Consider the following 12034-nt stretch of genomic DNA (forward strand, 5'->3'; position numbering starts at 1 on the left):
TGACAGTAATAGACACGCTTGCCCAGCTTCTCTCAGCTGGACTCTCATGTCTTTGTTCTTGAAAACCTAGTAGCATGTAAATATAAAATGATAATAAAAAATGTTCACGAACCAAGGGAACAGGTTTGGGTTGATTGGCAAAGTGTGATTGTGAAGAAGAACGGCCACAATCACAATGCCAGCCTCCAACCCTGTGTGTGTACATACAGTGTGCATTGCCGTGCAGTTTGCAGCAAGTGAAAGATGACAGGGATAAGAGAAAAGAAACAAAGGATGGAGCAACATCAAATCAATGCACAGCATGAGTCACGGACGGAAATTGACGAGTTAACAACGCCAGAATACAAGTAGAACATGCGTCACTACGCACTAGGATACAAATAGCAATGGTGGGACAGTGCAGCAAATCAAAGAAGCTGAGTCAAGCTTCCAGGCGGTGGGTTTCTCAACAGGATAGGAGAACTGACTCGGAATACAGTGCTGACTACGGGAAGCATAGATGACGACGTTGAAGCAGTCGCTACACCTAGCCATGGCGAGATCGCCGAGTCTTAGGACGTTGAAGCAGTCGCTACACCTAGCCATGGCGAGATCGCTGAGTCTTAGTGCAGACACCAGTCAAGGATAGCAACCAGTCAACATATCGACACACCAGTGTTATCTGCATGCATTGTATTCATGGGCATACGGAGCAATGTACCCAAGGGATGGTAGCCCTACACTAAACAATTATAGGTAGGGGTGAAATGAGTACATCAGGAAGACGGGGGTGTTTGCTCGGAAACTTGAAGCTCTAAAGCGTGTCAAGGACTCATGGTTTCCATAGAGAGCGGTTTGTTGTTCGTAGGTGTGGTGTTTGTCCGTGTGGGTGTAGAAGGCCGCTGGAAACTTTACATCCTCTCTATCTACACTGTAGGTTAGGCCAGAGCTGAAAAGTCTTCCAAGTGCAGTGGAAATTGAATACGAAGAGGATTGGGTGTCAGTGTGAGAAAGAGCGTGTTTTCTTTATGCCAGCTTTCCTTTCTAGTATATGTACTCAATAGCCCACTTAGAAGTAGCTTGGCACGCTCGAAAGTGGAACGTTGCACCCAGCACACCCCATACGCCTAGTATAAGTAACACCGCTTCTATTCCACATCACTGGCCCAGGCATAGTGGGGAAGTAAAACTGCAATAGTACATCACCATATAGATCACTAAGACCAGACTCTACCAGGCGATAGCACAGTTCTGACTGAAACCAGTAAGAGTAAGCACCTACTTGCACTGGTCATGTAGCACAGTTCTGACTGAAACCAGTAAGAGTAAGCACCTACTGGTCATGTAGCACAGTTCTGACTGAAACCAGTAAGAGTAAGCACCTACTGGTCATGTAGCACAGTTATGACAGAAACCAGTAAGAGTAAGCACCTACTTGCACTGGTCATGTAGCCCTGGTCATAAGTCATCCCGAACAAAACAAAACAATGGACACACCAAACACATACATTCGTTTAGAAAAATAATGTTAACGAAGAGAGGATATTATTTGTCTTTCTCCTTCTCCTTCTCTTTATCCTTGCGATCATCTTTACGATCATCTTTGCGATCATCTTTCTTGCTAGTAGCAGTGCTACTGGAGCGACCCTGAAACAAAGACAGGTACATGTAGAGTATACATACCTTCAGGGCCTGCTCTAGACATTCACACAGCCCGGTCAGAGTGTACCTGGCGCATGCAGGCCAGCCGGGTCAAGCCGGGTCAGATCATTTGGCAGAAAAACAACCAAAAAGCCTGCTCAAAATGCAGGAAAACAGAAAGGCGAATGTATTACCGGAAATTGGAAATTTTAGAGAACAAGGCGAACTATCAAAGTCCGCAAACGTAAAAGGTAAACAACATTACGTGAAGAATGCAAAGCAGTTCCATTGGATTCTGATTTAACAATTTGAAAAAAAGGAATTCTGTTTTCTAATTAGTGCCAGTAGCAGGACGAACATGTTCACATAATAGAGCACTGGGGGTGCCTGCAGATTACTTGAGCGGATGTCGAAAGCTAGGGTGGAGCCGAGCAGCATGCCGATAATTCGAAGCAGTGAGAACCTTTCTTCCAAGAGTCTTGGAAAGCGAGAGTTCTTTAGCTGCGGGCTCCATCGTCCAAATCACCAGTCGGCTGAAAACTTGCAACTGTGTCAAAAGCTACAGCCAAAGTTACGCTTTTGACTGCCTGCCCCATCGACTAACTTCCTGCTCGCCACTGGCCAGATCGCGCTCGAAGCAGTTGACCCCAGTTGACCCTAGCCGAGTTTCTGTCGCTTGTAGACTGTAGTGTGTACCTGTGTACGGTTGCGCTAGATTTGCAACAGATGGGGTCCGCGAGTCGTAAAATACCAGTATTTTAGGAATCCATTGTCAGTTTCAGACATTTTTCACCCGGGTCAGACTGGACCCGGTGTTATCTGTTCAGCCAGGTCGTGCAGTTCCCCAGCCGGGCGCGTGACCCGGCTGACCCGGCTCTCCAGCAGGCCCTGACCTTATATAATCACAGTGTGTGTGTGTGTGTGTGTGTGTGTGTGTGTGTGTGTGTGTGTGTGTGTGTGTGTGTGTGTGTGTGTGTGTGTGTGGGTGCGTGCGTGCGTGTGTGTGTGTGTGCAGTATAACAAGTTACACTCAACAGTCAACACTATGTACCACAAGCAAACACCAACCAGCATAGATCAAGAATACACACACACATCTGCCTATTTTCAATTTTAGATGCAAAATGACTCACCCACTACGCCATGCTGTCAAAGTACACACTGAAATTTCAATCTACATCCACTTGTTCACCCTTCTGCTGGGCTGGAAGTTTGAAGCCATGGCTTTATAACTGAGACTGGCGTTATAATCGAATATACCGCCATGGCTTTAAAGGTGCGGACATACGGTACGAAAAAGCATGCCAAATATAGGTAGGTGCTTGAGGTCACAGCTCTCACCTTATCTGCAGCGTTGCTAGTTGAGCTAGCACTGGTTCCATTAGTCGAGGAGGCTGGGGACTTGGCAGATCGACTACTACTACTCCCGGCACCACTGTTGTTGCTTGTCTTCTCTTCTTTCTTGTCGGAGGATTTCTTGTCAGCATCGCTTGAAGATACCTTGTGTCGGTCTTCTAGTTTCTCAGAGCGTCGCTTGTCATGCCGATCATCACCCGCGTCGTGTTTAGAGGAACTGCTGGCACTGGTAGAGGTGCCACCACTGCCGTGGCTCTTTGAACCTACAGCATGGAACGCAGGTGGTACACAATGCCACATTAACCCTTTACCATCCGACCTAAATTCCCCAGCAGTCCCAAATGCAATTTGTCTCACCGTATTCTGAGAATATCTTCGGTTCTAGTCAACCAATTTTCGCAATCTTGGGCATTCTGGAAAGCTCTCCACGAGCTGCGTACATTGAGCTCAAACAGGACACAACCGAGATCACATACCCAGCGCCAGGGAGCTTCAAATACAACCCATCGCTGGATATACGAGGAAATTCTCTCCTCGCCAGCCATTTCTCGCTCCTTCATCGTAAACATTCCAAATGTTTTGCTTGAGTTTCTTTTCATGCTGCCCACGCGCTCAAAGCATGCCAAAGTGACTCAGCATGCCAGGAGAGGGGAAAATCCCCGCTCAAGGTCTGTCACTCGGAAAGAAATTCGATTTTTGCCGTGGCTGAAATGTCGAGCGTCATATCTTTGGAATGCGACATCGCAGCTCTTCACCGATTGATGCAATGGAAAGCTGGGCTCTTCGGCTTCTTCTTAGATACTTAGTTTTTTTAATTCCGCAAAGAATCGATCGAGTTACGAATGTTTCAGTGTATGCGTGTCCATCGATCTCTAGAGATCGATTCAAGTACACACGGATGGTAAAGGGTTAACAGCACACCTAAATAAAGTGAAAATGCATGAACATAGCAGACATGGTAAGCAGTGCACCCAAGAGCAACCCGCTCGAGCTGCTACTGCAGTTGAGCGTGAAACACACACATGCCTCACAGAACTAGGTAATATAAAAAGGGGCATACCCTCATCCGAACGATGGCGTTTGCTTTCGCGCTCTGCATCTGCGCTATCATCGCGCTCCTGCCAATACACATCAACACAACAATGCCAGACAGAAGTTGTTTAAAGTCACATACGATCATTCTACAGAGAACTGGAGCTAGCCACACTTATGTACAATCTTTCACAACGCACAAAAGCCACAAAACATCAAAAGAGAAAAAACCCAGAAAAGATTAGAAGTTAAAACGTACCCGCTTGCGCTCACTCTTTACTTTGTCCTCAGCCCTTTCACGATCTCTACTTTTCTCCCGCTCCTTGTCCTTCTACAGCAGCCACAAAACACAATCCAACACAATCCAAACTGCTATGCTAACTTTTGCTAAGTAGAGCAGAACAATGGCAATACGAAAGAGAAATCACTCTGCAAGTAATGGAAGAAGAAACATGATTGTAGGAACGCACAAGTCATCCAGTGCAACACCAAATGTGCACACATGCCAAGACACATAGTCATACCTTTCGATCACCAGCCTCAGCAGCACTCTCTTCCTGAATAAAGGAGAGGCACACAAATGCACGAACACACTCAAGAAGACGGCAAAGAGCATGACACCGTCCAAGGTTTAGCGCTTGTAAAGATGGAAGTTTAGCAGTGCATTAAACCAGAGTGTGCACGTCTGCGTATGGGCTCTGGATACTGCAATCCATTGCTGATGTCATTCAGTGTCAAGATACAGTAAGGCTGGCCAGCAGCAAGACAGGTGTAAGAGAAAGCAACGGGAGAATGCGATCAAGTAGAAAACGTCGCCTATACCATTACATAACCCCAGACTACTTAACGCCTATACCATTACATAACCCCAGACTACTTAAGTCCAATCATTACATAACCCCAGACTACGCAAGTCCAATCACATGCGCTCTCCGGCCATACAAACTTAGGACCGGCAGCAGATTCATTAATTTGTTAGTGTCCCACTTTTAGTAAGGCACTCATCACACTACAATATCTATCACAACATCGATCTTGAATAGACACAATACTGCAGAGTTGGTAAAGGTACTAATAGGTGATCTCTTCAACTGCAAGTTGTTGATCACAAGAGCAGGGCATAACTAACCTTCTCTATTTTTCGCCTCTTAGCATCTTGTCAGGAGAGCAAAGAAAGGAGAAAGGACAAACAGAAAGACACCAGCCAATCAATCTGACAATCCCATTGCCGATACCATGAACATTTCCTGCGCTCGTGGAGCAGCTGAAAAGGACCACTGGTATGTCTGGTTGCTGGTTTGAAAGTGGAGAGTCGACTTTTGTGCCTTGAAAAAGGAGTAGAGAGTGATAAAGGTACGTCTGTAGCATATTTTGAGTGCTCCTCGTACAATTTTGATCGTGATAGAAATTCTCAGACCCCAAAGTCAGCGCGAAGATGGCCGTACAGTTTTCTTGTGGATGGTTTAGTTGTTTCGTCTCGTATCTATGTCAGTATCGTGATGGTGAAGTGGAGAGGGTGATTTTCTTCCTCTGGGCTTCGTTCGGCCGACTTTGCTTCGTCCTCGTTGAAAAGTGATGCTGAAAAAAAGGTCGATTAGCATAATTATGTTGATTTTGAATGTACGTGATGACATGCGATTGCTGGCTATGAGGTGAAATGTGCAGGAGAACAGCTGATGCTCATAGGAATCGACATACCTTTTTCCTCATCGCGACTTGATGGTTGTTTGGTTTTCTTGGCAGCTACCACAGTCGAAGATGATGATGCTGGGGAGGGCGAACTACCATCTGCCTTTTCAGAACGATCACGTGCAGATGGTGATTGTCCACTGGAGATAAAGTGCACACAAGCAGGCAGAGATTACTCGAACATACGTTAGCAAAAGCATGCACCTGACAAGGTCATCAAACACTTAGAGACAAAGTGGGGGCATGCATGCGGGTTGATGCTGCATGTGAGCCTGGACACGATGCAGTTAGCTAGGAATGGGGTCAGGTTACTTTGACCCAACTGTAGAAAAAAGACAGGACTGGCAGAAAACATGCACACCCAAAATGCACACGTGTGGGTAATTGAAAGGCAACGCAAGCAACCGAGCAGGCAGGAGGTGACATTCCATATACTGATAGGCATTACTGGCCATGCTAACCTCGCGCCAGTCTTGCTGCTGCTGCTGGTGGTGGCAGTGGACAACGCCGATGATGACTTGCTGCTGGTACTACTGGCAGTGTCCCTCGACTTGCTGTCCGCCTTAGAATCTTTAGAGCTGCTGCGCTCGTGACTACTAGATGGTGATGGGCGATTAGTAGATGACGTTGATGCAGCCTTGGCTTGCGAGTTGGTGGAGCGCGGTGCCGAGGATGAAGTAGTACTGCCAGAGGAAGAAGAGGACGGAGCTCCAGTGCTGGAAGAGGGACGAGCAGACAGGGAGGCTGAAGCAGAATGCGACGAAGATGATTTAGACGGGTCAGGTGAACTCCGTGATGGTCCACTGCTCTGGGCTTTGCTGCTAGACTCAGATGAACTAGGGAAAACAGAAACAAAATAAATAGGCCCATCAGCATAATTATATGTATGCAGTCAAATTGCAGTGCAGCAACTCATGACAACCTAGGACAAATCCAGGCTAGACAAATGGATTGGAAGACAGGAAGGAAGAGAGAAAGACAGAAAGATTGAGAGAGAGAGAGAGAGAGAGAGAGAGAGTGAGAGAGAGAGAGAGAGTGAGAGTGAGAGAGACCAGTAGTATACAACAGCATTAGGCCAAACAACATCAAGGCATGGTACTGGTACAGCGGCTCTAGCTACTTCAAGTACACCACTACTACTAATCACATACGAAACACAGCAGACGCTCGAAGAAAACTGGTCTAACTCACCCAGCACCTGATCGTGAGCGATCACCTACATGCAGTAGTAAACAGAAGAACAGAAAAGGACAGCACCTTTAGGGACACAAACAGTTGCAAACAACTAAGCTCCATTTCAAGACACTCAACTGTTCAGAAAGTCATGGTCTATGCACATGTAACATTAATCTAGCTACGTTTCTAGCCACGACAACTTCGGCAAGATGCTCTCAAAAACAAGGCAAACTCTTACCCGTAGAAGATGAATCAGCATCAGAGCCCTGAAATATCACAAAACAAACAGAAACAATTGCACTATGAGAACTTGAAGAGGTGGACAGATGGGAAGCAGATGTACCAAGTAGAAACACCCACACATTTACTGGCACTGCATGTGCAGATAGAAAGCCCACCGGCATTCAAAATTTCAAACAATACATAAAAGTCGCAGTGGCAGGTAGAACCAACAATGGCTTACAGATGACTTCTTTTGCTCAGGGTCTTGTGATTTCTGCATGAATACAACAGACACACACAGCAAATTACGACTTGTTTGCCAAGGGCATCACAATGACAGCTGCTATGATTTAGTATCAAAAACAGATAAGGCAAGCAACATAACCGTGGAACTGTATCCAATTTTACAGTGCTGATAAATCGACAAGAAAAGAAAAAGGACCAAAGCATACCTTATCGCGGTCCTCCTTGTTGTGGAACTGGGATTCAGGAATAAATGTCGACTTGCGCGTGCGCAGGTTGCCAAAGTAGCTGTTAGCCAGAGCAGCCAAGTCCTCTCGTTCACCCTTCTCAGCTTCACGCAAGTTTTCAATGCGCTTCTCCAGTGCAGAGCCAAGACTCAAAACAACTGGGAAGTATGGCAGAATCTACACCACACACAGACACACACACGCGCGCGCGCGGCAACACATTGTGATGTGGCATATCAACACAACAATGGGATAGGTGTAGAGAAGAGCAAGTCAAAGCTGAAATCAGACAATAGGAGAAGAAAACTGCATGCAACAGTCATTATACTCATAAAACAGATAGGACCAAAGAGCTCCTACAGCTAAAGTGAAAGCAGAATATCCATCCCCTCATCCCCTCCTCCCATCGCTCTCTCTTTTTCTCCCCTTCACTCACCTTTATCAGTACCAAGATAGCATTGCGGATTTGATTGTAGTCCTTGGATTCCAAACAAGCCAACATGGCCTGTATGCAAATGATTGCACCATAGACAGAAACAAAAAACCAACAAAATCGAAACAGTCACCATAACACAAACTTCAAATCACTAAATAGACTACCTATCAGTATAGCATATGAGCACGCCTGTACGCAGTAGGCTGCGTGATTGTACACTAGTAAACATATGTATCATTAATGCATGAGTGTTCACTTTCCCACAACACTGAGTGGAGAGGAGTGCCCAAACGTGTTTCAGCCAGACCTACCTTGGTCATCTTGTAATGCCATTTGAAGCAGATGTGGCGGAAGTCCTTGTAATCAAGGTGTACCACACCATCGTTGCGCACACCGGAGATGAAGCCTGGAAACATGTGGCAGTTCTGAACAGTGCACAGCCATACATAGTGGTCACACACCAGGACGGTTACAGTGCGGTACGTAACGGGTAGGTTTGGATGAAACTGGTTAACAATTGCAGTGCCTTGTCGAACAATTCAATTTTCAATTCTCCCCATTCAAACTCCTGCAAAGCTCTCTTACCTTGAGGTAGCTTTCCTCAGACTTATGCCAGTCAGAGATCTCCTCCAGCAGACAACACAGGAAGCGACCTGTAGCAGAAAGTGGCCACCGTACACAACCAGTTCAAATAGTCATGCTCAACATTTAAAAAGCAACCATTGGAGCACATGCATGAACACGCATGTAGGCACAAAAGTGGCCGAGGCACTCATTTTTTGAATTCATTCACACAGCATGTCAGATACGAGTAGGTGCATGCATCCGCTTCACACAAAAACACCAACCAGAACACCCCGGCCATAACGACATAACACTTTACCATAACGGCTCGCTTCATTCTCGGTACACGAAGCAACAGCAAGCGACACTGACTGGTCAGCAAACACCTGCAGCCACGAGGATTAGAAGGGGCAGCAAGAAACCAAGATGGATTATGATAAGAAGCTGCACAAGGAAGAAGAACCAAACAAATACTACATGCAATACAACACCCACCACAAAAGACTACAGTCAGCTGAAAGACAAGCTTGTGTTAATGTGCCCACTTCATGACATGGACTTACGCGATCGTAAAAGAGGAGGGTCGAGAAGTGAGGTGTCTTCAGCTGATGCATGATCTGGATGAACTTAGCGCAGTAAACAGCATCCATGGCAGTAAAGCAACAGCGCGGGAAGGCACACTGTTGGAAGAACTGTGTTGCCATACGGCTCTTGGCCGAAGCGACTGCAGATGAGCAGAATAACACCGAATGCAACTCATGTAAGAAATCGGGGGCACAAATTCAGACGTCTACACTTGCTCAGGTAGTCAAGAGTGAACTGTCCAGATCTCAATCCAAAACACGCATTCTTGCAAACAGAGCTATGTACCTTTATTTTAAGTACGTGTCATGATAAATAATACAGAGGTTCCAAACTACGTAAAGTTGAGCAACTTTACTTTAGTGGGTGGGAAAAACCCGTGATTTCACGAGTTTGCACTCCACTTACGGAAAGTTGTCTACATAGAGTACGTAGATAGGGCTCTGACAAACGGAGGTGCTCTGTAAGCGGATTGGGGTACACATTTATGACTCACTCCCCAGGTCGACCCGGTCGTACACTGCCGTGTTCCGAGTTGCCAAGGGCAGCTACGTGATTCGAAAACTACGTATGGCGGTTGAGTTAGCTATTCCAACCTCACACCAATATGACAATATCCTACAAAGTAGTGTTATTCGCTAGTTGAGGGAATGGAAAAGGGAAAAGTCTGAAGAAAAATTTGACTGTCACCACCAGGACTAGAACCAGGGACCTTCTCATAAGTAGTGGCATGATGACACTTTAGCACAGCCGGTAAGCAGGATGCCTTACTGTTCTTGAACCAGGTCTTGCTGGCCGGTTCTAGCCAGTTCATGATGCGACGATGCTGATCCTTCTGGCGAGCCATCTCCTCGCCAAGCCTCTTGATCATCGTGTCCCCTCGATCTTTCTCCTTCTTACGTTTGCTGGCATTCTGCAAGAGATATACCCGATACAGAGCAGTGTCAATACAGTTGACATGCACATGTGGGAATGGGTCAAGCATGGGTGTAGATGTGTGCATGCAAGTTACATAGTGCGCAACTACTGGAACATGAAACACACTTCACAAACAACCGCCCACCACAATGTTCACGTACAATAAAGACAACGGGTTTTTTTTCTTAATACAATTTCCACATGAGCATGGATGAGCAAATAACAACTTAGCTTGAGCATGTACGCTACGCAAACTCGTGCCAAGAAGTGTTGCATCACAATAATGCGTATATGGCTAGAGAAGTACATTGGTACAGCACACTGTAGGAAAGAAGTACCCCAGCAAAGCACAATGCACACAATGTGTCACATGTACATGTATTTACCAGCTCAGAGTTGCTGTCAAGCTCCTGCAGTGCTTGTTCCTGCCGACTAATTTCCTCCTGGTACCGAGCCTCAGGTACCCAGATGTCATACAGAGACAGGCTCCAAAACGTGGTGAAGAGATGAACACTGGTAAAGAGGCAAATAAAACACACATGAGCACACATAAGTGCGCGCATGCACACACACACACACACACACACACACACACACACACACACACACACACACACACACACACATTCATGCAGGCACAATATCAGTACAACATGGATAAACAAGATGGTTGTAGCAAGAACAACTGATGCAAACTGCTGCTGATATCGTTCAGTGCCAGTACTGCAGGTAGCTAAGAACAGTGGCCAGTCACACTCATGATCAGAGCCTTGTTGCACTCTCCTTCCAGTAGCTAGTATTTACTACTTCCAAGTATTTACTATTTACAGTATTTAGGTTAGTCTGCACACCAGTGTAGCGGGTGTGCATGGCATCACAGTACACATGCTATTCAGCAATGCAAACACATAGAGTACACATGCTATTCAGCAATACAAACACTTACAGTACACATGCTACTCAGCAATGCAAACACTTACAGTACACATGCTATTCAGCAATACAAACACTCACAGTACACATGCTATTCAGCAATACAAACACTCACAGTGCACATGCTATTCAGCAATACAAACACTCACAGTGCACATGCTATTCAGCAATACAAACACTCACAGTACACATGCTATTCAGCAATACAAACACTTACTGTACACATGCTATTCAGCAATGCAAACACTTACGAGATCTCCTTGCACACGTTCACCGTCCTCACCCGATCGACCAAAGTCTTCATTTCTGCCTCGACCAGCTCCAGCTGAACACGTGCAACCCAGAAACACATCGTGGCACAACAACAAGAATCACACACCTGCACTAGAAAACCTCGCCATGCTGCTGCTCTGCGGCACCCAGGACAAGTGCGTGTACACAGGAGCAGGAGGCAAAAAAACAAACAGGCAACACGGAAAAGGAAACAACTCCGTTGAAATATCAAGAAAATAGAAAATACCAGATGGAAGCAGGAAAGGAACAGCAGCCAGCGGTGGGAATACATGATGAGGACCATCACTGCACTTACATCGGTTTTGCCAAAATCTGGTCCATTCTTTCCGGCACGTCGTTGACCTTCAATACGAGCCTGCAATATACAAGCATAAGCAAAGGAAAAATCAAATATGCACCCGTACACACCCAGAATTGCAATTTCATCACAACGCAAGGAAACAAAGCGGAACAAAAACAGTAGAACTTGAATGAAGTACACTTCATGAGACGAAGGACAAGCCAAGGAATCTGATCAAATATTAATACTGGCACTTTTTTGCACGTATCCTCCACTCACATTAATGTTGTTGGACAAGCGGGGTCGCTCCAAGAAAAATGCCGTGTCCACTTGGAGGAAATATTTGCGAACAAGGTCATCAAATGGCGGAAACTTGCTGCCATAATCCTGCGGCAACAGAGACGTGGCCAGGAAGCCACCAAACTGGACCAGAGTGTCCTGACACTGTGGGAAAGAAATACA

General features: G+C 46.0%; 1 protein-coding gene across 1 annotated transcript in view; it reads right to left on the bottom strand.

Annotated features, from left to right (window-relative positions):
* LOC135809160 (THO complex subunit 2-like) overlaps positions 1-12034 on the bottom strand; it is a 30837-nt gene continuing 18803 nt past the window's right edge. The window contains exons 23-45 of the mRNA XM_065322445.1: positions 11852-12016; positions 11588-11647; positions 11250-11323; positions 10452-10578; positions 9919-10060; positions 9129-9289; positions 8885-8951; positions 8587-8654; positions 8313-8426; positions 8002-8070; positions 7548-7742; positions 7337-7369; positions 7112-7139; positions 6889-6913; positions 6159-6533; positions 5707-5837; positions 5138-5163; positions 4533-4565; positions 4268-4339; positions 4037-4094; positions 2962-3239; positions 1526-1626; positions 1-605 (exon numbers count right to left, since the gene is read on the bottom strand). Coding sequence (XP_065178517.1) covers positions 578-605; positions 1526-1626; positions 2962-3239; positions 4037-4094; positions 4268-4339; positions 4533-4565; positions 5138-5163; positions 5707-5837; positions 6159-6533; positions 6889-6913; positions 7112-7139; positions 7337-7369; positions 7548-7742; positions 8002-8070; positions 8313-8426; positions 8587-8654; positions 8885-8951; positions 9129-9289; positions 9919-10060; positions 10452-10578; positions 11250-11323; positions 11588-11647; positions 11852-12016 — 2430 coding nt within the window. The 3' untranslated portion in view covers positions 1-577. The remainder of the gene's footprint in view (positions 606-1525; positions 1627-2961; positions 3240-4036; positions 4095-4267; positions 4340-4532; positions 4566-5137; positions 5164-5706; positions 5838-6158; positions 6534-6888; positions 6914-7111; positions 7140-7336; positions 7370-7547; positions 7743-8001; positions 8071-8312; positions 8427-8586; positions 8655-8884; positions 8952-9128; positions 9290-9918; positions 10061-10451; positions 10579-11249; positions 11324-11587; positions 11648-11851; positions 12017-12034) is intronic.

This window comes from Sycon ciliatum, chromosome 2, assembly GCF_964019385.1.
Source record: "Sycon ciliatum chromosome 2, ocSycCili1.1, whole genome shotgun sequence".
In the NCBI taxonomy this organism is placed as follows: domain Eukaryota; kingdom Metazoa; phylum Porifera; class Calcarea; order Leucosolenida; family Sycettidae; genus Sycon; species Sycon ciliatum.